At 54.0% G+C, this 25,780-nt stretch overlaps 1 protein-coding gene across 1 annotated transcript in view; it reads right to left on the reverse strand.

The window, feature by feature from the left end:
• The window catches only part of LOC131674270 (glycine, alanine and asparagine-rich protein-like), a gene marked incomplete at its 5' end in the record, with an annotated part of 92,246 nt that extends 73,592 nt beyond the window's left edge, over positions 1-18,654 (reverse strand). Inside the window, one exon of the mRNA XM_058952853.1 lies at positions 17,410-18,654. Coding sequence (XP_058808836.1) covers positions 17,410-18,654 — 1,245 coding nt within the window. The remainder of the gene's footprint in view (positions 1-17,409) is intronic.
• Positions 18,655-25,780: the final 7,126 nt, after the last annotated feature.

Consider the following 25,780-nt stretch of genomic DNA (forward strand, 5'->3'; position numbering starts at 1 on the left):
GCGACGATCTTTAGCACGTAGCTCCAGCGCTCGTCGCCTCCGGTCGACCGGGCACAACGGCCGCGCCGAGCAACAGCGCCGCGGGCTCTTTTCCTCCTCGGTCGGGCTGCAAGCTGGCCGGTATAAAAGTCATTCTTCTCGTCGCCGGCTGCTGCCGCGCGAGGGCGCGCATTTTATAACCGTCTAACGGTTGATTTTACGACGGGCACTTTATTTACGAGGCTCCGCTGCCGATTAATCGGGCGCTTCTAGATTAAGCTGCTGCTGCTGCTGCTGCTGCTGCCGCCGCCGCCGCCGCCGCCGTCGCTACCGCTTAACAAGGTCTCGCTCGCTGAATGAATTTCCCCGATGAATAGAAGCGAAAATTCAAATTAAGTGGGCATTTGGTTGGGTTTAGCTCGCACGCGCTCCAACGGAGCTGCAAGTCAGTTGCCTTATTACAATATGGGCGGGCGCTCGCCGAAAACTGTCCGCCCGCTGCTGCAAAACAAACGGCTCGACTCGAGCGGCTATTTGTACGTGAAATACTGCGCGCTGCTCGACCAAGATTAAGAGTTGTACGCTTCGCAGTTATGTGCTCCAATTAATTCGCGAGAGCCATTTAAAGGCTATTTCTGCGCGGCGGGGCCGCGAGCGCATCTTTTGCTCGTAAATTTCAATGAAAATTTCAATTTCCCGCAACAACAGCGCAACGTGCGCGCATCAGGTAACCCATCCCAACGATCTTCCGCGAGCTCAGCGATTGACCGCGCGGAGGTGCGTTCAAAGGGGCACACGAGAGCGGCGCTCGGGAATAATAATTGCATTCGTTAGTAAGTTTCAAATGGAGGGGCCGGGACAGGCGCAGCGTAAAAGCTGAAACTTAGATTACACCGTCATATTTTGAAGATGCAAATGGGCCAAATTGATTCGCGATGAAAATCGGCGTTTCGCGAGCTGCCGAGCAGCTTTGTCGTATCAAGTTTTGAAGCTCGGGAGTTTGGCGCGAACGAGCGTGCGAGGGATCGAGGAGGGGGCTGGCGCTGGGGGCTTGGCGCTGGGGGGGAGGGGGGGCGAAGCTTAGGGAGAGATCGTGCGCGATCGTTTCTCGCCCCTGAGACTTAATAACGTCGGCTGCACTTGTGAAAACTTGGCCGATCGTTTTAAATTAATTATGCGCATAAATTACTCGTTCGCTTTCTGGGGCGTCTTGCTTATATCGCTAATTAGCTCTGCTCGAGTCGTTGGCTCGGTTGGCGCGCGTGGGCACATCCGTCCGTCGACGCGCAAAGTTTCTTTATGACGCGTGGCGTTTGAGCGTTTGACGAAAGAGAGCGAGGGCAAGAGTGCTGAGGTCGCTGAAAAAGCAGCAGCGGCCGCTGCTTTTTTTCAGCGTCGCTGCAAGCGAAAATTGGAAATTACACCGTCGCAAGACATGAAAAGAGCCCGGGCTCTTGTCTGCGCTCTGCCTCTCATCTTTTCGCCGGGCTCATCGTCGCCGCCTCAATCAAGATACACAAGCGGCTGGAGTAGGAAGAGCGAGAGGAGCCAGGCTTTCGCCTGGAAGTTGGCCCAAGTATAGGTCGACGGGCAAAGGCAAATGAACCGTAAAGTGTCTCGGAGCGGAGGCTCCGACACAACAAGTGGGTCGCCACAACGTCGCACGCGACTGCGCGCGTCGCAAGGGACGGCGACGTCCGCGAGGCGCGCGTACGCGATACACACAATTAAGGAGGCCCGAGCGTCTTTGCTTTGTCTCGCTCTGTCTCGCTCTGTCTCGCTCTGTCTCCCTCTCTGTGCTCGTTAACTCCGACGGGGTGCTTTGCCTTCGGCCTCGCGTCTATACGCCTCGAAGACGCCCCGCGCGGCACTACTTAGGCCGGAAGTACTGGCACGACGCTCAAGTTGTTACACGCACACAACTTATCCTGTGTGCGCGGAAGCCTCTGCTTCGCCCGCCGACAGTATGTGCATGTAGCTGTACCTACCCCGGCAAATCCTGCACCTTATGCTGCCGGTCTAGACTCCCTCATCGAGCTTTGCGTCGCCGCTCTAGCCACCCGCTCCCTATGTACACTGGATAACTTTGAATGTTAACTTGATTTTGCTCTGAGGATTAACCTGTAGCCGCTCATTAAACTAGCGACAACTTGGCTCGATAGGATACAGCCAAAAACTCTGCCCGCTGCACCAAGCGACGTTCATTCTTACCTGAAACATAAAAACATTCGGCGAATTAACATTTGCGCAGTTTACACGAGTTTTCAATCAGTTTTTCAATTAAAAACCGCCGACGACGGAAATTGCCGTTCCTTCGTCGCGATAGTTCCTCGCCGCACGTATTTCAATTTGCCGAAATCGCGCGTGTACGTAAAACGAGAAAATGAACAGCGTGCAAACGATTAAAATTTAAAGCGTCGAATAGCAATCATGAAAACGAAATTAAGAAGGATTTCCATGGAAAAGCTTCCTCGCGCTCGCAGCAGCGTGGCGCACCGGTAAATGTGAATTTGCATTTAAAACCGAAATGAGCGAGAGAGCGCGCGCGTTTGATGACTCATATTTGGCGACTGATTAAGCTGCACTCGGCGCGCACAAAAACTCTCTCGCTCGGGCGCGCGGACCGACGTGCCCGAAAAGCGTGCCGCGCGCCCGCCGTCAAAGCTCGTCGGACGTTCGCGCAAACCTATTAAAAGCTCGAATGCGCGCGGGTTGGCGCGGCCGACGCGACGGCCGACTGGTAAAAAGATCAAATATCAATAAAAGGCAGGTAGGCACCGGCAGAGGGGGCCGCTAAAAAGACGCGGAAAGAGCAGGTCGGTAGCTGCCGCCCTGTCAAACACTATAAATTCGGCCCGCGAGAGCTTCCGAGGATAAGCCCGTCAGCCATCGAACTACCTCCAAATCCGCGTATTCTACCGGGATAGCTTTTGATCCGATGACACGTTGTTTTAAAAAAAATCACATATCTCTCTGGGCTGCCGGCGCTGTCCTACGGTATTTTTTGCTTTTTCGCGCGCGCGCCATCGCCACACCCCCCGCGTCAATATTTGCACATAGCTATCCGCGTGAAGCGCACTACTTCCTATTTCCCGCCAGCGCCGATGACGATCCTGATGAACGTTATGAACCGGTCGCCCGTAGTTCTCACGCTGGCGCGCACCAAATTCCGATATTGCTCTTGCCAAATTAAGAGCGATTCCGATCGGCCTCGCTCGCTCTCGGCCAGTCTATGCTTTTCCGAGGGGCGCGCGCGCGCGAAGAACAAAACGGCCGACCAAATACTCGGCCGTCCTTTTTGGCGATACACGCGCGACCACAGAGCGAAACAGTGTATTAGCTATCGGAAAATATTGCGATTGGAACTGCTGGCCGGTTGTTTTATTCGCGTCACATCAGCGTCAGTGATTTATCCGCGGCGACGTGGCGCGCTCGCGCGCGAGAAAATGGATTCGACGTAATTAAACATCGATTAATTTTCTGCTGCTAGCGCTGTTAATTATAACTGACGGATTTGTGACGCGAGGCGCTACGGGACAAAACCTTCGTTATCCGATTGACATCATCGCGCTCTGACAAGAATAGCTCGGACAAGGGTAAGCTACCGCGACGAGAGCGAGGTGTCGCTCGGGATCAATGGTTATTTCGGTGCATCTGTAAAGTCGAGCGAAAAGAGCCAGGCGGCGGTAGACGGCGGCAGGCGGTGGTGGCGTCGAGCGGTTCCTTCGGCAGCGATTCGACGCGGGCCGTGCGCGCCGCTGCTCCAGTTCCACCTGACGCGGGCCGTTGGAAACGTCATTAGTCTTGGCGCGTCGAGCGGATAATCGGAAAGTCAAGCCACAGGGGGATTTGCATTCTTCGTGCTCGTGGGAGTATTATTCATGAGCGCGCGCGCAATTAATATTCATCGATAACTACTCCAAGATTGCCGAACAGACACGAGGTCGCTCGCAAATCGCAAGACAATGCTCTTTTTCCTTTGGTACTCTCCGCTCCCCCTCCTCTCCTCCGCTTGTACGCTGCCGCGCGCGAGAGGTGATCGAGCAGGCGTGATCGAGGATAAATCTTTCCAGTGCAGCCAGGGACAAGGCTCAATGAATTTCGCGCGAGGACCAATTATTGCGTGTCCGCGTATGCGTGCCTATGAAAAATGCGAGTGCACGAGCAAACAACGGCTGCGCGTTTCTTAAATGTTTTCGCGGCTAACGGTCCCTTTGTCGCCCGATTGGCCGATTGGCGCCCAGCAATCGCCGAACCCGCCTATTTTCATCTCATTCCAATCCATTTTACTGCACGTGACGCTGCGAATTATTTGCTCTCGAATACACGTGGGATCAAACAGGCCCACCTCGATCATCATTTTTATATTGTAACTGTGTAAAATACCTCTGAAAGATTCTTTCTTGCGTTAGGTTGCAACTCGTTCACCTCACCGATGCCCACAGGCTAGATCAACGTTCGAATAAGCCACTCATTGTTATCGCTAAGATTGAGCAAGGATGGATGGCATCGTTCGCTTTTAATCTTTTAACCTTACGAACGAGTGGCAATTTAACATCGTATATCGCAACAAAATTCCATCGAGCAAACATTGGGGCAATAGTTGGGGAAAACACGCGCGATCTGCAGAGGAGAAAGACAAAAAAAGCAGGCAGAGCGGCGTGTCACGCGGAACCTTGCTAAAAGTAATCGTTACGAGACTGGCGTCGTAAGGTCAGTCAATTCGAAACTAAGGCTCCCGCTCTCGCACGCGCGCGCGCGCGCCTAACCTTGGATCGTTTGAGCGCGACCTCAAAAGAGTACACGCGCAGCTGCAGCACAATGAATTGTCTCTCGCTCATTTGTGAACGGCGACGCGAGGGAGGGAGAGACGCCGCGGAGACTCGTCGAAATAGCGCCGGCTATATTGGGCGGCATCTCGGTCAAGGCGATAGATTCAAAGCGACGAAATAAACCGGCGGACGCGACCGTTTGGGACTGGGTATTTCCTTCGGGGCGCCGAAAAACTCATAGCGCAACGGCAGCGGCATTCCGTGCACTCGCCTACGCTCGCGCGGACGTAAATACGCGCTCGCGTTCTCGCGCGTGACCAGCGCTGCCGAGGCGCCTCCGCGTTCGATCCGTGGCCCCTTTTCCTCGACCCCGAGATCACAAGCGCGCCCGAACTCGCCGGAAACGTTTAATGAGCATTTCGTTGTGCGAATCTCGCCTTTGTCCTTTAAAATCGCATCGACGACGCGTCGTCCGCTTGCTCGCGGCGCGCTCGCCCGCATGCTTAAATATAAGCTCGCGCGTTTGCATCATGTACGCTGTAGCGCGGCGCCGCTTCTGCCAAATCGCTAGCGCCGATTTCGATTTTTCCCAAATGCTCGCGCGCGCGTCCCACTTCGGTATGTGGGCCAACCGAGCAATAAACTCGCGCAATAAACAACAAAACATTGCTTTATTCGTCGGTTTATTCAATAAATACTGGCTCGCAGAGGCAGGCGCAGAGTCGCACGAGAGAATCGACATTGTATCACGTAGGCGCAATCGATGAATAACGCATGAAGCGGTTGGGGGATCTCACCATAAGTAGAGGCAGTCGAGCATACGTATGACGGCATTATCAACCGAAAAAACTCTCCCTGGTAATAGTATCACGAGTGTAAGCGATTTCTCGACGTGTAACCAGTAAAGAAAGAGAGGGAGAGGACGGTTTATCGAAGGTGATAACAGAAGGTCTCGAGCGAAAAGAATTGGTTGCGAGCGCGAAAAAGAGAGAAAGGAGCTTGCTTTCTCTTCGGTAAAAGTAGCTCTCTTTTGGAGGCTTGCTCTGGAGATTGAGCATTTTCCGATCTAGTTTTTGGTGCCAAGCGGCAACAGCAGGCAGGCAGGCAGGGGGTCTCTCGCACTGGGCTACTTGAGCTCACGCGCTCTCTCCCTCTCTCGCTCTCTCTCTCTTTCTCTCTCTCTCTCTCTCTCTCTCTCTCTCTCTCTCGCTTATACGTGTCCCGCCGATCGGTTGCGCAATGGAATTACGAGGGCTCGTTTATCAAGTGGGAATTGGATTCTATACTGCATCTCTCTCCGATACTGAATAGAGGTGGCATCGATCGGACGCGTGAGCTATTAAACAGGCAAAAAGTTCAAGCCGACCTCTATAGCTTTTCATACGCGAATTCTAGATTGAAAATCCTATTAAAGGCCAATTCATCCTTTGATCACATCAATATACAGACTGACTACATAAGAAAAAGACCAGCTAAACAATATATATGTACATATACACAGGGAGAAGGAGAGAAATAGAGAGAGAGAGAGAGAGAGAGAGAGGGACAGGGACGCGAATAACTTGCCAGTCTACCATAATCTTTATTGCCTATTTTCAGCGAGCGTGCAGTCACGAATATCGAATCTCGCAGGCAGAAGGTCATCCCTTTCCCACCGGCTGGCTTCTTTATTAAAACTCTGTCTCTCCCTCTCTCCCCGTTGAAAATTAAAAATGTAACCGCAAGGTATATAAGGACAAAGTAATAAAGCTCGGCTCTTTTTTGGCCGTGCTGACCAGGTGGCGGTGTGTCAGTGGCTTTTGGCAGACGCCGTGGAGCGAGAGATGCAGTGAAGCGACAACAGAGGGGGGGGGGGGGGGGGGGGGGGGGGGGCGAGCTGGTGCGGCTGCATATTCGGCGATTTTTATCAGAGTGGCCTTGTCCGGATTCCCAAGCTGACTCGCCTATTTTGCCAGCTAGGGTTGCGCCCAAGGAAGACGAGAAGACAAGTTGGATCGCGAAAACAAAGCGCCTGCCTTTTCTTTTTGCCGGTGTGTCGGCGCCGAACGAAAGACGCCGCAGCCGCGGGCGCGCTTCGTTAACGCCGTCGACCAATTGACAGGCGTGCGCCACTGTTTTTCCCGCTAATCAGCGCGCCCCGGCGATCATCACGCGAAACAATGGCTCGCTGTGAAAGAGCAGCCAAGACGCGGCAGCGAATCGATCGAGCTAGCGAGCCAGCCTCGTTTAAAAGTTAAATCAACTGGCTATCGTTCGGATATTTTACGGATCGTGGAGGGGACTCCGCGGCGGACACGCACTTGCAATTGCCATCTACATGCATGGGTGCGAGCAAACAATTATTATTAATTTCAACGCTACGCCGCTCTCGTTCCGTCGGTTCCCGGTGGACGTGCATTTGAAAGTTACTCTCGTACTTTCCCCAACCGAATCAATACCTTGATCGTAGTAGCCGCGCGCATAACTTGCACAAAGAGAGAGAGAGAGAGAACTTTGCTCGTGACAGCTGTGCGGAAGCATCGATCATCGCCGCCGCCGCCGTCGCCGCCGCCGCGGACGACTAATCGAATCAGTTATATATCGAATGAATACAAACGTCGGGGGATAAAGTACTTACTCGGTCGCGAGGCTTCAGCCTGTAGTAATCGTTGGTGCAAATACATATCGATGGTTAAATCAGCCTCGTTTCCCCTCTCGACAGTTTCGACCCGTGCAAAAACTTAGCGGCAGCGGCACTATCGATTATTCTATCTGTCTGTCTGTCCGTCTCCCTTTCTCTCTCTTTGCACTTCTATTCAACCTTTCAATCGCTCGGGGTAGCAAACGCTCGCGCTCTTAACGCCCAAATGCGATTGCTAATTACTTATCGATTTGCAAGGCTAATCACAAGAAAATGCGCGGCTCGTCGATCGCTAAACCAACGCGCGAGAGCCCGGCGATGGCTTCATTATTGAAACGCTTCGCCAGATAACTCCCCACCCGCCATTTCAAACCTACTTTTCCGCATTCCTAATGTATTTCTTTTTCAATTAACATATCGAGCACCACGTCGGCCTCCCGATTGCCTTATTTCTCGCCTCCCAACCCGTTATCTCTATCGACAAATTGGCTAGTACTAAATGATTGAATAGCCCGGCAGTTTAACGATGATGAACATGTTTTGAAAATGGATAAAGTTACTTTTCAATTTTTTCATTAGAGAAGTAGAAGGTTTGCTGGCTACAATCCAAGAAAATTTTGACGAAGACAGATTGTATTTGCCGAGGCCAAAACAAACAAAACTTGCTACCTATCAAGCCAATAGCGCGATAATTTTAATTGGACGACAATAAAGCATAAATCTATTATTTACCATTGATCGTTCCTGCTAAAGTAACGGAAAGCAGTCTAATCGACGACTATTTACCGTATCAGTGCCCTTATTTTTTCTGCGCCTGCAATTTTCGCGCCAATCAGTTCAATGGCAGTTCAACGACAATTGAATCGATATTGCCGAGCTTCGTACAATCATTGCCGTAATTTTTTTTAATTTTTTCATCTCGCTGTACGCGTTTCCGAATAGCATGACGATCGATCGTACCTCAGAGTGTAATCCGACACGACGACAACAACGACAAATACCCTTATGAAAACTGTTTCAAATTTCAACAGCATTATCAGACATTGGCGCAATGGCAATATTTAGGTTGAAATAATGGGCAATGGAATACTTTGAAAGAAAATGTGACGCGCGACGCAGTTTAATAAGACTCGAAAGCTCGATTTTTGTAGAACACTATTGAGAGTGGAAACGATGATTAACGTTGCAAGCGAAGTGGCGATAGGCTGCATTTGATCATGCTCTTCGTCTATGATTCCATTGCGGCACATTAACGTCATCGCGGAAACACGCAACGGCAGCTTGCCCGTGTGCGTCTGGAATTGACGTTCAGCTGGCAGGTTAATAATTAGTCGATAGGGACGATAAACGATCGAAGATGGCGTGGGCCAGCCGCCGGCACAGCGAACGCGGAAAGGGCTTGCGGCGATTTTAGCGAGATGCAAATTCGGCTGGTAAGCCGCACGGCCACTACCGAGCGCGGAAAGGTGGATAACGAGACCCCGCGGAGCTGCGTCGTTGGCGCGCGCGGGCACGTTGGACCGCGAGACGAGCGAAACGAGCGAAACGAGCGAAACGAGCGAGCGAGCGAGCGAGACGAGACGGGCGCCAGGAGCTGCGGCGTGTTTACCTCTCCGCGGACAAGCTGCAACTTTAAAATGGTGAGTTATTAGAGTGGGGTCGGCGGCGTCTTATCGTAACGCCCGATGCCGCTGTACTCATCAAGAGCGCCACTGCTGCTCTATTCTATTCCGCGTCCCTCGCTATCGCTCTTCTGCTCGCTGCCTGCCGCCCGCCCGGCTACAACCCACTCGAGTACTAAACTTTTGCAAAGAGGATGGATAAGAGGAGCTCTACTGGTGTTGCTACTGCCGCGCGAGGACTGCTTCGGAAGAAATAACGTCTTTCATGGTTAAAACTTGGGCCGCCCACCAGTCGAGCATAAGAGAGATGCGTTTCTTAGCCTCTGAAAACTAGCGGGAGCGGGATTATTCGCTCCCCGCTGCTCGGCCCTCCCGAAAATCAACGAGCCGAGCTCGTTTGCTACCTCGTTCCGGCTAATCAGCCGCGCAATCTCGGAAAAGAGCGGGCATCGCTTTCCGGCTGCTGGTCGATCGACGGACATCCAGGAGCATCGAAGAGACTACGACCGGATGAATAAACAACAATTTGGCGCATAAGCAAGCTTGACTAGCGACGCCGCGCTGGCAACAGTTACGTTTGGGGTGGGAGACGCGCGCGTCTATCTTGCTTCCCTCGCACCCCCGCGCTGCGGATATAGCGCAAAGCTCGCGCACGCACAGTAACGCTAATAGTGAATTATGGCCAGGTTCTGTCGCAGCGACAGTTGTAAAGCATTGCGCGTCTTTCCACTTTGCCTATCTGACCTAATTGAAATTCAGTTGACGGATCGCAAGCAGGAGCCCGGGGATTCTCTCTCGCTATCCCCCGTCCAAAATTATTAACAAGCCGCCCACCTCTTGCTCTCCGCGTGCATCCTTTGTTACTCCTTTTGTGTCGCGAGTTTTATCGCGCGCGCTCGTTCGCAGCTCGCTCGTCAAATATTTCAAATGACTTCCATTTCGGCTATTCGGCAACAACGCGCGGATTTTTTCATTTTTTCATTTTTCTTTTTTTCTTTTCCTTTTTTTTTTTTGTTTTTGCTACGGTCCACTCACGGCCTTAATTAAGGTCAATTAACCACTATTAATTCGGTCGATTTTCTGCAAAATCTCACAAATTAACAGCTCGCGCCCGGCAAATTTGGAAAATTTAGCTGGAACAATTTGCGAGTGTAGCGTGTAACAAGTGTAGCACGCGCGGACAAGTTCGAAGCTTACCTGCATAGTTTCTAGATGAAAATCAATATTTTCTATAGTAAACGCCATACAGCTACGACCGTATCTATACACGTGCTTCGGAACTTTGCGTTATAGGGGCAAGGCAAATTTACTAAACGAACGCGAAACGAGCTGAGCGCAGGTAAAAAATATCCGCGCCAATTAACCGTCCAAAAAAGTTAAATTAACTGTTCGCGCGTGCGAAAAAATTGCGGGAAATTCTAGCGGCGCGATTTTAAGGGCCCCGCCAATTTAAAACGCCGTTACTATTTCATTTCTAACTACGTGACGGCAGCGTCAAATCATCTGCTACCAGCCTAGTCACGCGCTAAATTCTCGGGTGAACCAGTAAAAAGAATAAGAGAAAAATCGTTGTACTTTGTTTTTCTTTCGGGCGGCAGACGAACGACGCGAGTTACACATTCTCGTGCAATTGAGACTGGAAGAATCGACGTCGAAGGTAGAAAAAAGACTGCAGTGGCTCGTCATCAGTGCGGACGCGCTCTATATAAAAGGCAAAGCGACCACTGTTGAGATTTTAATTTCGCATCGAGCAATTGTTTCAGAAACTATTCCCGAAGGCACATCGGCGTGAAATGAAATTAGCCCAACGAACGAACTTCCTCTCTTTCGAGCTTTTTTTCAAAGCCCGAGCATTAGCTTCACAATGCTGTCCGTCAATAGCTGGCGCACTAAAAACAAAGATAAAAAAAAAAACAAAAAAAAAAACACGCGCGCACGAGCGGAGCGAGGCAGAGGCGTGTCCGTTGCAGGCCTTTTTTCGGCAGCAGCACTTCGTTGGTTCGCTCGCCGGCAACGGCAAAGAGAATGAAAAGCGCAAAGGCATAGTTAGCGCAGTATCGCCGGTTGTTCTCTGGGCCGCACTCGGCGCCAAATTTATTTGGAGAGCGTGAGAGATAGAGCGGAAAAGTCTTTACACAGCAAGTGCGAGCAATCGCGGGGGAGTTGATATACTCGGTCTACTAATGAGGGCCATTAGACGCGGAGCGGCGCCTCCCTCGCGCAATACGTTACTTTCAGCGGAGCGCCACCGACGCCGGTAGCGCTGCACGCAATTGTGTAGCGCGCAGCCTGACAATTCCCCGGGGGAGATCTGACGGGACCGATAAACGCGCTTCGCTCTCGCTGCTTTTTCACGCTCGATTTTTTTCTCTTGTCTCGCCTCGGGCGGCAAGACGATGTTTTAGCGACGCACAGATACGAACGGCTGATAGCACCGCTCGCTTTGTTGCCAAATATTAGGCTTTATTACGGTCGAGCTCGCAGCGATGACGCTCCGCTCTCGGCTCTTGCTTTTCGTTCGGTCAAAGTTGACTGCGCGACGAGCTGCGAACAGCGAGTGCAGCTAACAACGGACTAAGAAGCCCGTCCGGAGGAGCAGCGGGCGAGCGGCAACTTTGTTTCGTCGGGCACGCAATTGACTCATTATAATGTTACTTGACTCGTCTCGGCTAACTTTACGAGTCATTTTTATTCGCGAACACCAGTAGCCGCGGCAATAAGTTTTTTACGCCCTCGCACTAAAAACCCTCGACACTTGTTCCCGAGTATCTGCCGGCGCGACGCTCGTCGACGATTAATTCGCTTATGTATACAGCGCGACGGCGGCGCTTACTCATTTATCCAACGAGCGCGAGAAACAAAGGGCCGCGGCAGCCGGCAGCAAGCGAGGGATGAGAAATCGAATAACGATTTTCTTCCCTCGTAGTAGCGTCGTCGTCGTCGTCGTCCTCGTTGCCGCCGCCGCCGCCGCCGCTGCACCGCGACTAAAGTCCAGATCCAGACAATAAATTATACGACGCGAGGAACTCTGCTCGAGCTTACATGACAAAGGGCCACGGGGATCGTGAAAAGAAGTATTCCCATTACGCGCTCTTTCCAGGCAAAAGAACAAAACGACCAGCGCGAAGACGGAACGTCGCGGCGGTCGCTACCATTTCAAAGAGGGAAACTATTGGACGTGAAATGATGCCGTGCGTCGTTAAAGAATTGGCCTCGTCGTCGTCGTCGTCGTCGCAGGCAGCCAGTGAACCAGCCGACGCGTAGGCTCGCTCGATCCAATTGATTAGGTCGCTGCTGCGGCGGAAAGTCGAATGATGGACAGTCCTCCCCCGAGAGCCCCGAGCGCGCGGTGATAGCCGGCGGCTCGCGACAAGCGCGCTGCTCGCGATAGCAGTCGGGCGGGGCCGTCTCGTATCCGCCGTGGCGAAGCCGGAGAATGCGCCTCGTAAAAGTCGCGCGAGGTATCGCCGTAAAGCGCCAAGTCAATGGACAGGAAGCCGCGCCATTCGGCGGCGATTAACGAGTGGGCGACGCGCTTTATTCCGAGCTGGCTGTCCCGGCGCCCAGCCGACGACGATGACGAACAAGCGGCGCGAAGGAAGCTCGTTCTGCAGCTGCGCGGTTTAATTGAGAGCTACTCGCGTTAAGCGTGCGCGCTGCGACGGAATTGCAATCTTCCGCTCTCCCTCGAGCTACTTGCAACTGTTCCTTCTTCCTTATTCTCTATATCTCGCTTCGTCGTCGTCGTCGTCGTCGTCGTCGTCGTCGTCGTCGTCGTCGGCGGCGGCGGCGGCGGCTTTTGCCAACAAAAACTCTCGTGCAGACAAGTGTAGCCGGAGTGCTTGGGAATTGAGCCGGTGAGTCGAGTCGGGCCGGGCCGGGCCGAGAGGTCAAGAGTCGATTTAGCAGAGCCGCTGTGTTCTTGCTGCTGCTTGCTCGCGCGGATAGAGCTCCGGCTGCATGTATATGCATGAGTATTATGCGCGGGGCTCTTCTCTATACTTTTCGCCGAATAAATCGCCGACGGCGCGGCGCCGCGAGATACTCGCATGCGTGGCCGTCCCGACGCGTTCGTTGGCGCAATTTCAGTCCATTCGATATTTAGCGCCGAACCTTTGTCAATTACACGGTCAACCGAGTGTCCATTATCGTGGACGCTGCTCCCTTCGCTCCGCTCCGCCATGTGACTACTGAGCGACAGACAGATTAGAGATATACATGCGCACGCGTCCCCGATCTCTCCAATAATTACCGCCGGCATTGCGCTGCGCTAGTCAATCAATTTCAGAGCGAATCCGCGGCGATTTCCTTCTACACTCGCTGGTATATTTCAATTGCCGACTAAAATCATAGATATGCCTAATGACGAGGATTGCCCCCCTCGGCCGCATGCGACTGCCAGCTAGAAAGGTGGTGAGGGAGGGGGGGGGGGGGGGGTCAACTGAATATCGATGAGCAGCGATTATGAGCATTGAACTATTTGTGGAGATTCGATACGTAATTATGGCTATTGACTTGAAGCAAATTCCCCTATTTACCTGCGCCCACCCCCTTCCACCGGTACATGCAGCCCATTCGATTATCCCTTGTGTGTTTTACATTAGATTCCAATTCCAATCCGGATCTCCTTGTTGAAGGGATTTATGCTCAAAGTGGCAGGGCTGGGCACTGCAAGCCCGCCGCTGCCGATTATTAACCAATCTATTGAACGAGCTACATGCCACGGACAAAGGCAGTACGAAGGGGGCTGGCTAATTGTTTTCAAATTTTATAAAATTCGATAATTTGCTTATCCATCGCACTGGTCTGGCTAAAACTTTACGACTGGAGCTTTTATCGGGAATAAGCAGCTACTTCCTCGAAAAGTGAATTTCTGCAAAGTTTATCTCCGCGATAAAAGAAGCCGTAAAAATAGCCGAGGACGAGCCGGGGGAGCGAGGCCGACGGGGAAAGAAAAAAAAAAGAACAAAACGAGTGTTTCGACTTCTTCTTCTTCTTCTTTGGCACAGTGCTCGCAAGTTGGAAGTCTGTATTTGATATCGCGACCATTCACGCATTGTCATACCGCTCGCCGCAGCCGCGTTGCCGCGCGAAGCCAAAACCTGCCTGATCGTATTTTCCGCGGCGAGAAAGAGCGCCGAGCGGGCGCGGGCTCATAATAAAATTTTTTAATATAAAGTCTGCAAACCACGGCAAAAGAGAAATAATGCGCCGCCTCTCGCTCGCGCGTTGCCCTCTTTGTGGCCCTGATATTGGTATTTTTATTTCAACCCCGCTGGCTTCCCCTGCGATCTCGTAATGCAAAAGATTCGTTAGCAATATTGTAGATGCGTTATTTGCCTTTCAGTGACGTGTGCATGTACGCGCGCCGTTAAATTGCACCTGTCCGCGTCGGAGGCGGCGCGCACGCAGGTCAGAGCAAAGCGCGGATGTGCATGCGCATTTTTTTTTTGTTTTCTCCTCATATTTACGCAAGCGCCTGTGCGCATCATGGCCTGCATCAGCATAATTTATTTTTCCTCAACGAGCAAACATTTGCGTTTTTACAACAAAACTCAAATTCCTCTCCCTCTCTCGTACACGTTTCCGTGTTGTCGGTTTTATTAACGATGCGAGGTCGCGGTCTCTTTTGTATCCAAATCTCTCGAAATCTGATAAGCAAGCAACATAAATCTCTCGATAAGCCTCAATTACACATCGTTTATCTGATAGAGACAGGATAAAATGAAACAGTCAATTCGGATATCATGCATGTATTATGAATGTAATTAAAAGTTCGTTAGTATGTACGCGCACGCGCTCGCCAACGACGAAATCCCATGGCAATACGATCAAGGTAAAGAATTACCGAATACTTTCGGTAAAAGTAATGCGTGATGTAAGCGATTGCATTTCCAAATCATTCGGCGAATAATTTAGCCAATCTCTATTGACAGAGAGGTCAAGTTGTCTTTCAATTGTCCGAGAAAAAAAAATAACGTAGGCGAACGTGGCGAGAGTCCCCATCGCTTCCTATATGCTCATAAAGTTACACGGAAGAAATGGCATGGCACTTGGTGGTTGTAAACACATAAAACGCGGTAAAAAGGGAAATTATATTTTCATTGAGCCGCTCGTGAAAAAGAGAAAAGCGTCCAATTAAGAGTTTACCGTTAATTGAGTTAATGTCGAAAGACGAGAGAGTGAGCGAGAGGGAAAGGGGGCACGGGCGCGTATTCAGCGTGAATAGCTTGCCAGAAGAGAAACCGTTGAAGAATAAAAGCGAAATGCGCGGAGCGGCATGAAAAAAATGCCGGGGAGGCCAAAGAGAAAGGAGAGGGAGAGAGAAAAAGCGCGAGGGGAAGCCCGGAAGAAAAGAGCGAAAAAGGGGTGAAATCGATGGAAATCTGTGCCGTCAACGCTGCGCTGCGCCTACGTCTCATGGAGAGAGAGAGAGAGAGAGAGAGAGAGAGAGCGAGAGTCTCTGAAAGCCGATTAGCCTGCCGCTGCGCCGCTGCTGCAGGCTGGCGTAATAAAAGGGCTGACCGGTAGCCGCTAAAAGGCGCGAAAAGTCCACTCGGCGATAATAAAAAACTGTGACGTGCCATTGTTTAGCTTCTTTCGCGGGGAAAACAATGGCCTCTCGGCCGTGGCCGTCGCCGCGCTGCTTCTGCGGCAGCTCGCTAATCGAAAAGCGCTTCCGCTCGCGTATTATTATACTCGTCATTCTGCTTTTTGTTTTTCGCTTGCACGTACACGCTTTTGCTTTGACTCATAACATTTGCGACCGGCGCTGCTTAAACAAAACGGGGCGAAAAAAAGGCCGAGCAAAGGAGAGCAAAACAAACGGCAACGGCGGCGAGCGGTCCGTGTTTTTGAAAACACGTTTCGCCGGGTGCGCGGCAAAAGAGGCCGGGTTCGTTAACCGCCTTCGCGCGAATGCTAAATGTGCTTTGCTTGCAAGCGATTCAGTGGCACGCGAACAGCACGTGGCCCGGTTCCCGTCGATTCCCCGCGAGCGCGGCGGCGGCGGCGCCGAGTCGCGGGCGAGAGGGCAAAAGCGGCCGATCGAGAAATCGCGCTGACGATAGATCGGTGGGCCCGGGCGGGCGTCGCTCGGCATGTAGTCTTTGCACAACTCTCCGGCGAGCCTCGCAAATTATTCATCGCGTGGCGCCGCGCGAGCCGGCCGTTTCGAAACTCGGGAGCGACTTACGTAAACAGCCCGAAAAAAAGAAACTCTTTTATTTGGCTTGCTTCTGTTGTTTTACGCAACGCTTAGCGGCCCGGCTTGCCAGAGGAACAATGGCGGTCGCGAGAGCCTCCTCCGCCGAGGTTTGCGCCTGCTGCACGGCCAGCTCGGTCGGTCGGACATTGGGCAACGGCGAAACCGCTCAAGGCGCTGCGCCTAACACTAGAAGCGACGTCTCGACTCGAGAAAGTTGCGTGGCTCTAGGTCACGTAATCTTTGCCAAGGTCGACGACGCCTAGCCGCGGCCTAGCCTCTGCTCCGGCAAAATTTATACGCCGCAAGCACCGAAATAAACGTCGCGAGCGTCTTGGTGCGTTTGGAACAAAATAAAAGCCCTGACCCGATCCTCTTTCCACCTCCGACTCGCAGTCGCTGTCGTCGCCGCATCTGTCAAAATTTGCAGAGAGTTACTCTCCAGGCTAAAGCACGCAGAAGAGGAAGTGAAAAAAGAGCAGGCCGATTGCTCAAAAACGCGAAAGAGAGAGGGGGAGAGAGAGAAAAAGAGCAGCTGCGAGCGGACGCGGGTAGTTAAATATTTAGAGCGCCACTAAAGAGTGGAGGGGATCGCGAGAAAGAGCAATGGAGAAGCAGCTATGCGCAGACGATCGTTTGAAAAAACACGCGCTCGCTAGATGATTGAAGGTTATCGCTACTGCATTTTTCGCCGATAAACGGCGAGATAGCGGGTTGCGAAGGAGGGACCGCCGCTGTCAGCTGATCCGCCAACGACGCACGCAGAGACGGAGCGAGGTCTCGAGTCTGGTCGTCGCGCGCGACATCCGTGACGCTGCTTCACTTGGCCAGCTCGTCTTTCGTGATTTGTGCCTCGGCGCTCCGCGCGTCTATCCGTGTGCAGCGCTCGGCCTCGTGCCTCTCCGCGTTTTTCCCGGCTAATCTTTCGCGACGGATCGATTTCGCAAGTGGTCTCAGCAGCGGACCTCTGCGAGTCGTCGGCTCCGTTTGACGCTCTCGCGGGCGCGCGGCTAGCAGACGACGTCGCCGATCGAGGCGCAAAAACGACGAGTTTTTGTCTATGTGCCGCGCGTAATCGAGCGATAAGGAGAGCCGCGCGCTACCGCGGCGTCGCAAAAATAGCCGTGCCGCCTCGGGAGACGGGGCAAAAAGCGCGGCGGCGACGGGCCAGTCCGTTACGCAAAGGAGGCTGCGCGGCGGCAGTGCACTGACCTTGAGGAGCGGTCCAGCTTCGTTGGGGCGCGGCAGGTCCACTGCTGAATGGTGCCGGGCTGCCGCCTGCGTCTGGGCTGCCGGTGTCTGGCCACGAGGAGGCGAGGCGCTCTCGCGCAGGGCTGCTCGGGCCGCCGCGAGACCTGGACCTCGAGGGGCCGGAGCTTGGGCACGAGTGGCTCGGCGCCGGGCGAGCCCGCGATCGGGCTGGGCGCGGAGGCGCAGCAGTCGGCTCGGGACGAGTGGCGCGGACCGAGCAGCTGGCGCTGGTGGCGGGCGATGTTGTCGACGTGGAGCCGGGCCGGGGCGAGCCGCCCGAGGGCCTGGCGCAGCCACGAGTAGAGCGAGCACGCGGCCGCCGACCAGACGAAGCGCACGAGCAGCAGGTGCACGAGGAAGTAGAGGAGCTCGCGGGCGCTGTTCACGGGCCCGGGCCAGGGGCCGCCGCCGCCGCCGCCGCCGCTGCCGCTGCCGCTGCCGCCGTCGCTGCCGCTGCCGCTGCCGCCGTCGCCGTCGCCGTCGCCGTCGCCGCCGCCGCAGCCGCAGCCGCCGCCGCCGCCCGCCTGTCGGCCGGCTCTGTGCCTGGCCGCCTGCTGCTGCTGCTGCTGGCGCTGGCGCTGCACCCTGCCGCCGCCGGGCGTCGACGCCGACCTCCGCTGATGCTGCAGCGCGAGCCGCTCACTAGCTGCCCCGAGGCCGCCCTCTTGCGCCTTCGCATTCGCCTGCGCCGCGCACGCCGATTGCAGCCGGCCGCCGATCGTCGCTATCGTCGCTACCGCCGCTACCACCTTGGCCTTGGCGCGCTCCTGCACGACGCACGGCGCACTGGGCCCCGACCGTTGCTCGCCGCGCTCTGGACGGACTCGGACTGTCGCAGTGTCCGCGAGTGCACTCGCGCGGCTCGCAACGAAGCGCGACGACGCTCGGAGCGCCTGGGAGTAGAGCCGCCTACGACGAGCGCGCACTCGCACTGCACTGCTCGCGCGACCAATTTTCGCGGCCGCTCGCTCGCACTCAGTGCTGTCTCCCTCCGAAGCGCGCGCGCACTTGGCGACACATGCACGCGCGGCCGAGCCGGGCTGCTCACGGACGAGTAGCTGCCACCGCTGAACTGAGCCGCTGTCTGCCTCTGCCGCTCTCGTTCGCTCACACCAATGTGATGCCTGCGCCCGCTTCCACGAGGACCGGAGGCACGCGCTCTCGCCTCGCGCCGGCGTACTGCGCCTCGGCCCGACCCCCGTCGACCTGCGCGCGCCCGCCGGCGCCGGTGCGGTCGGTTCCCCGAAGCTCCAAGCCGAACTCCTTTGTCTCGGCCCCCGGCGTCGCGCGCTGCGGTAACGCCGTGCCCACGGTTCTCATCACCGCACTGTTACCGGTCGCGCGATATCCTCGGTCGGCAATCTGGCTTTCTGCATTGGCGCTCCAGGGTACTGCGACCGCATCGACTCGCGCTTCGCAGTGGATCCGCCAGGTAGCAGTAGGCGCCGATAAAAATGCGACCGAACGATCGGCCTGCTTTAAAAATGTTCCTAGTGCGATGTACTGTCTCGAGCGCGCGGTTTACCGAGAAACCGACAATCGTCAGATAAACACAATTGGTGTTGCTTTTCCTTCATCGATAAGATATTTTCCGAGTCAAGCTGATGTACGCGTAGATCAGGCCAAGTTGCACATTAGAAATTTTACTTGCCGAACTACCTTCGTAAATACGACTTTTCGCGCATCAATAAAAGCAGCATTCTTTGTTTTTCCATGTATCAATCAAGAGCGCAATTTAATATCAATTTTTGTCCATATAACGTCCGTCTTATGAAAAGGCTTCGATAGCGAAGTCGATTCGACGCTGTTATTCGAGCAGCAAAAGTATTTTTCCGATCTCAATGTTGCTTTCTTTTGCATTGCGAAAAAGTGTTTTGGATTTTTATGTATAAATTATTTATGAGTAAATATCTCGTGCAAGCGTGTAAAAAGAAAAACGATCGTCACGAAAGGAAACTTAACCGATGCAGGTCGCTGTGGTTTTTAAGGTACATTTGATTCTGTTTTGACTCGCCGTCAAGATGATGACTTACAAGTTAACCAATAGCTGCAGTCAGCAACGAGTAAAGAGCACGATTGTTCGAGGTTGTTTAGCAATCGAGAACACTATCGGATCCGGGAACTTCAGGACCTTTAGACATAACAACGCTGGCTTCCAGTCCTTTATAGCCATCTCCCTCTCCCCCCTCCTCTTTTAACGTTCTCTTTTTTTCCACTCTCCTTTGTGCTCCATCTTTCATTCTATTTTTTGCCTTTGTAGCAGACTCCATTTTACAATCTTTTGCTCCTGCTGCTGAAGTAATTACCGACAAAAAGTTTTCAGATGTCTAAAAAAAATTATGTTCCGTAAGAACGCTTGGGCGCTCTTCGATTCGGAATACCGTTACTATCTTGAAAACATTATTTATAATTTGAACAGAAGGATTTGTCATGCGAGAATGTTGGATGTCCACGACGTACAATTATTATGTTGCAGTATCGATAAGCGAAATATACATTAAGAAACATTGGTTCTCGATTGTTTACGTTTGAAATAAGATCAAGCCTGATTTTCTCGGAACGCTAAATGACAAAGAAGGCCACCTGTATCCAAAGCACTGTGCGATATAACACATTTCGCTCATATGCATTTGACCATGAAATTGTGATAACATTGAATCAGCAATACACATTATTCCACGTATACATCGGGCATTATTAAATGGCAAAGACATAATGGGCCAACTGTGTCGTCTGCGTCCTCCAACGATTCTACGAAATAAAGCGCAGGCCGCAGATTATCAATGCCAGTGTAATCGGTCGATACCAAATAACAAGAAAAAAAAGAACAGAATGGTATTTTTCCGGAGTGTGCGTGCGAGCGTGTGTGCTCGTGAAACAATAAAAAGAGATTTGATAAGTAATAAGGGAGAGAAGCCGCGAGTGACACGCGACAGAAGGCCGGACGATTAAAAAGTGAGCAAGTAGCTCCGTCATCCGTGATCGATCGCTGTCGTTTCTGCCGGAGCGATGATCGGGCACCTCGCTAGCCGCTTCCCTTGGCCAATAAATCGACTTATCGCAGCATCTATATACATAGTGCGCGCGGGGCAAAGATAGCGCTCGCGCGCCCAAGCCCGTCAAAAGAAAAAAAAGCCAGCAAGAAGGAGGACGGACGATGGTCATTTCTGGGCGAAGTGTCCCGGCGATCCCCGACGCAGATACCGGACACGCTAAGCTCCCCGCAGCCAAGGAGACACTGACTATGTATACTACCCTCATACCGGCGAGATTCCTCGTTACGTGGCCCTCGACAAATCTGATAATGCCTTTTTTTTCTCCTTTCTTTCTTTCCTCCTTTCTTTTTTTCTTTCGTTCGTCGCCGTTTTTTTCTTTTTTTTCGCCCGTTCATTCGCCGAGTATATATATAAAAAAGGAGAGTTCCTACGTAACATCGATCAGTGCCCGAGACTCATGACTTAACGATCCTTGCTTTGCCGCCCCCTCTCGAGTCACCGATGTGATTGCGGCCTTTTATTCCAAGCGGTGTGACTGCTAAAACGAATGTGCTGTCTGTTGCGGACGGTCGCGGCTCATTTACGAGAATGAAATAGCCGTGCCCCACACAAGTCTTAATTGTCACGAAAATGAGAAGAACGAACGCAGCGATGCGTCGATGAGAAAGTTGAGCAAGATCCGCGAGTGGCGGGTTGTTCTCGTCGATCGGTCGAACGAAACTGCGGCCACTGCCCGCGTCCAGCGAGCGAGCATCGCCATTTACGATTGTTTCGAGGAGACGCGACGAGGCGGCAGAAAGCACGCTGTGCAGCTGAACGTCGAGGAAAAGCGAGATGAGCGAGGGCAGTCGGGAGAAGTCTGCAGCGGTGGCGAACGTAGCTGGGCGCGCTGTCGGCGAGGAGCGGCCGGCGGGCGTCCGTTGATAAGCGGTATAAAGGCGCTCGGCTCTCACGGCCGAGTTGACGTGAGGTGCAGCTCGCGAGCAGCTAGCCGGCGCACATAATGCCGCGCTATCACATGAGACACGGCGACATGCCACCTAGATCGCCGCGCCGAGATATCGCGCCGCCTCGTATTTATGGCCAGCGAGATTTCGCATTATTAGGGCCGTTTACCGCATTTTCGCTGCCCGGCCGACCTCCTCGCCTCCTGCCGTGCTCAGCCCCGTAATATCACGTGCCCCTCACTATAATTCTCGCGCGCGCTGTCGTGCGCCTTATATGCCTTGCACGCTCGCCTCCGTGCCGCCGTCGAGCCGAGCCGCCTCGCCGCTTTTTTCCGCCCCCTGGCTCTAGCTTCCGCTCTATCGCGCCAGATATACATTGGCTCTGAGCTTGAAAGCCGCTCCGATTGAGCGAGCTTCGCCAATGTGTCTATTTACCCGGGCCCGGGATGCTGTCTTTCTCGGCCTCCCATGGCATCGACTGTCGTCGTCGTCGTCGTCGTCGTCGTCGTCGACCACGCCGCGTCGCGTCAGCTGGCTCCGCACGGCCTGTGTACGTGTAACGTACATAGCGGAGAATGGACGACGCACCGCGAGCTGGCATCGATCGGACGACCCTTGTTTGATGTTTGCATTTCATGAATTTTCTAGACAGTTCAGTAGTCGTCCGTGGCCGCGGCTAATAAGCGCGGGAACACGCCCTTGTGTAAAAAGACGACGGGACACGCTCGCAAGCCGATTGCTCTCTTTCTCTGACCCTCTCGTTTACTTTGATCGCTTTCGATTCATCCTTCAAACTCGTCGCTCGTTATCTGTAATGACAGGCATAAACGCGTTCGAGGCCGCCTACTTCAGCGCGCAAAGGCAATTCCGCTCGATTTTTGCAAAATAGTGCAGCAACTCGAAAGAAATGACGTACGGCATTAGCTCGTTAGCTCGCAGTGAATAAAAGTGGCATGTATCGGCTGCGAAAGGCTAGTACCTGTAAATACTGTAGGTGACATATTCACAAGTTGTTCGGGCAGGAAAGGGAGGGCGAAGTGTCCGAGAGCGGAATGCGAGCGAGCAATCGAGAATTCGCGGGCTGCTCGGGAGGTGGAATCCGTTTCCGCCTATCTCGGCGCTGCCGGGAGCCGACTGGTTGAACATTCGTCTCGCTGGCGCAGTCGGCATCGCGAGCACGAGTGGCGGCAGTGGCGAGAGGGTGCGCGTTTCTCATCCGTCGTCGTCCGTCGTCGTCCGGGGGCATTCGGGAACGCGACTCGACATTTCCGAGTCTCCGAAGCGGGGCCTATTGTTCCCTCTTCTCCTCCGTCTGGCTTCCTCTCTTGCTCTCCGCTGCGTATACACACGAGCGCTGTGGTGCACCTACGCCGAGCCCGCGCGCCCTTGCAGCTCTTTCGCGCGCGTTACGGGCCTTCTCCCGTCGCGGCGATCGATTCGCAGCCGCGGATGCGCGCTGCATTACATCCTCGCGTGCGCCTCGCAACGGCTCAATTGCGTAACGCGTCTCGCCGCCGAGAAGCTGCGCAGTCGGGCTCGAGCCGAGCGTTACGCAAAGAGCGCCTCGCGGTACTCGCTTGGCTCCGTAAACGTTGCGCCCTCGCGAGCTAAGTTGGTCAACCGGATTCAACTGGTCGCCGGGACTGAGGCGAGAGCTTGCGACCGCAATGCGGCAGCGGCAATAAATCCATCGCACGGGCACGCGGCGAGGGTGCGAGCTTGGCTGGCCCTCGACGACAATGCGCTCGCGGCATTCCAGGCACGTACCACCTCGGACTCTCCCGCCTTCTCTCTCCCTGGGCAATGACCAGCCGCCGCTTTCGCCCAGGACATTCTTTATTGTTTCAATAAGCCCCGGCTCCGTGTCCTTATTAACGAAATAAACCTCTTTAACGAGCGCGCGCAAGCTCTGCCTTGTCGGGCTTTGGCGCGAGACGCGCCGCCGCTCACGCGGCTGCCAGGGCCGCGGGGAAGAGGAGAGCGAGAGGAAAAAAAGAGCTGCGCGCCGCGAGGGAAAGAGATTCAAATGGAAAAGTGAGAGAACGAGAGAAGGGAGGATCGCCGAGGAGCAGTCGAGGGCTGAGGGGATTCTTGAAAGAGTTCTCTTTCGAGAGCGCGGAGCTGCGGAGTGCGAAGGGAGAATCGATAGGTTTTTCCGTGGGCGCAAGCTCCCGGGTTTCCATGGAGACCGCGCGCGAGCACAGCGGCACACGGCCGCTCACGGGCGTATATACGCCGATGCGGATGTCTAAGAGCGATAAGTGACTGACGGCGCGCCTTAAGAGCATCGCTGCTTCGCTGCCTTTTGGCTGTTCGCTGCCGAAGCTGCCGAGCTTTTTCGCCCTCGCGGACTCGGCTGCCAGACTGCCCGAGTTCATTAGCGAACGCGCGCGCGCGCGATAGGCTCAAAGTACAAGCCGGATCACAGTTGGAGACGGCTGGTGCATTGTCGTGGCAGCACGTACACCTGCTCTCTCTCTCTCTCTCTCTCTTGCTCTCTCTCTCTTGCTCTCTCTCTTTCGTTCGCCAAGTCGGCCAGACAAAGAGAACTGCGTGCTTACACGCAGTCACAGGCAAAGGCCAGATTTGTCACAAGCTGCCGATGCTAAAGCTGCAGTCGGTACTTCGGGTTTTAACGCGCACGAGCGGCTCGTGTTGCGTTTGGCGCGATGTATATAGCAACAGCAGCAGCAGCAGCAGCAGCGGCGGCCGCGTTCTCCAGTGCAGGCAGGGAGCCAGCGAGACGGAGACAGAGAGAAAGAGAACGCGCGCGCGCGCGCCAAGAGTCAGTGACACCTCGTGCTCGCTCGTTCTCTCTCTCTCTCTCTATCTCGTTCGACTCTGCGGTTACTCGCGTAACCATGGTAACCAAACTCCACTCCCCTGACTGGGCTGCTGCCGCCTGCCCTCCACTCCTCCTCTTCCGACGACGAGGAACGAGCGTCTCCAATTATCATAGCATCTCACTTGCTCCTCGTCGACGAGCGCGATAACGATCCTCCTGCTGCCGCGCGGCTTGCCGTCATCGTTCAGCTTCGCCAAGCGGCCGCCGTGTGCACGTTCGTTACAAAAGACAGCCGAGGCAAAGAGCAACAACGACCGTTCGCGGAAGACCAGAGGCTAAGTTTAGCGGTGCATCCGCTCAGGATGCAGCTAGAGCTCGAAACGAGGGAACTATTCTGGTCAGGCTATAAGGATCCGCCGCGCGCGGCATGCAGGAGTATTATTTGCAGCTTGCGTGCTCGCAATACGTGCCTCTCGCAAATCTCGCGCGCGTCTCTCGCTCTCTCTCTCTCTCTCTCTCTCTCTCTTTCTCCGTGTTGCCGTATTCTTTTTGCGCGGGATCCGGCGCGACAACGCCACCGGAGCACGATCTGCTCTGGCGCGTATATTCTCGGATCCGTTGCCGGCAGAACCCGACCGAGCGGAGTTATTACCTCGTTTCACGCCTTGGCTTTATTCGGAGCCAAGCCTTTTATGAAAATTCACTCTCTGTCTGTACTTTTGCCTGTCTGGCACCCTTTTCGTATCTGCTGTCGAGGACTCCATTGGATACTCGAAATAATTTGTCGTCCAGACGCTAAATATATCGTAATTTCAGTTGAGCCCGATCGAGGTCGGAGAAGAGCGCGCGTTCGCCAGAAGCGCTGTCGAGCAGCGCAAACAGAAATCCGCCATTTTGGTCTACGGAGACAGCGAGCACTATGCGGCGGAGAAGGAGAAGGAGAGGGAGGGCAGCGATGATCACGCGCAGTCGCGAGGATGAGCAGAGATGTTCCCGCGCCTGGCCAATGGCTGCCGGGCGATGCTTCCCTCGCGCCAATCGCAGCCCGGGGATGCCACTCGAGGCAGCGCGTACGTGCGAGGGCGACGCGAGCGGACACACTGCGCGCTGCGGAGAACCAGCCGCGCGGCAGACCAATCGCAGCGCTTCTCTGCTCTCCCGAGAGATAACCGCAACTCTTGCGAAGCACGACACCATCTGCTACTGCGTCGTCCATTTTTCTTTATTCCTATTCGACGCGCCTCGCGAGAGCCGACGCGATTTTTTCCGGTGGAACACGAGGTTCACGGTCTCGAAAGATGAAATCGATCAAGGCGAAAGCTCCATAAAACAAAAGATAAAGAAGCAGTAAAAGCAGCTCTACTGCTTGGCCTCGCCGCAATCACAATTGCTCGTAAAGCTAACGAGGCTAATCCGTCAAAACTGTCCAAGCGACGTGCGATTGATAAACGATCGATTCGCTTCTGGCATTCCAGCTGCCGCTGCAGACAAACGCCCCGCGAGTGGCGCACTCGTTATGCCCTAGGCCATAAATTTTTTAATAGCTTGCCCGCAACCAGAGAGAGAGAGAGAGAGAGCCTTTCCTCTATCAACTGATAGCGCTT

The sequence above is a fragment of the Phymastichus coffea genome, unplaced genomic scaffold, assembly GCF_024137745.1.
Source record: "Phymastichus coffea isolate CEN01 unplaced genomic scaffold, Cenicafe_Pcof_1.1 PCOF00224, whole genome shotgun sequence".
Lineage (NCBI taxonomy): Eukaryota > Metazoa > Arthropoda > Insecta > Hymenoptera > Eulophidae > Phymastichus > Phymastichus coffea.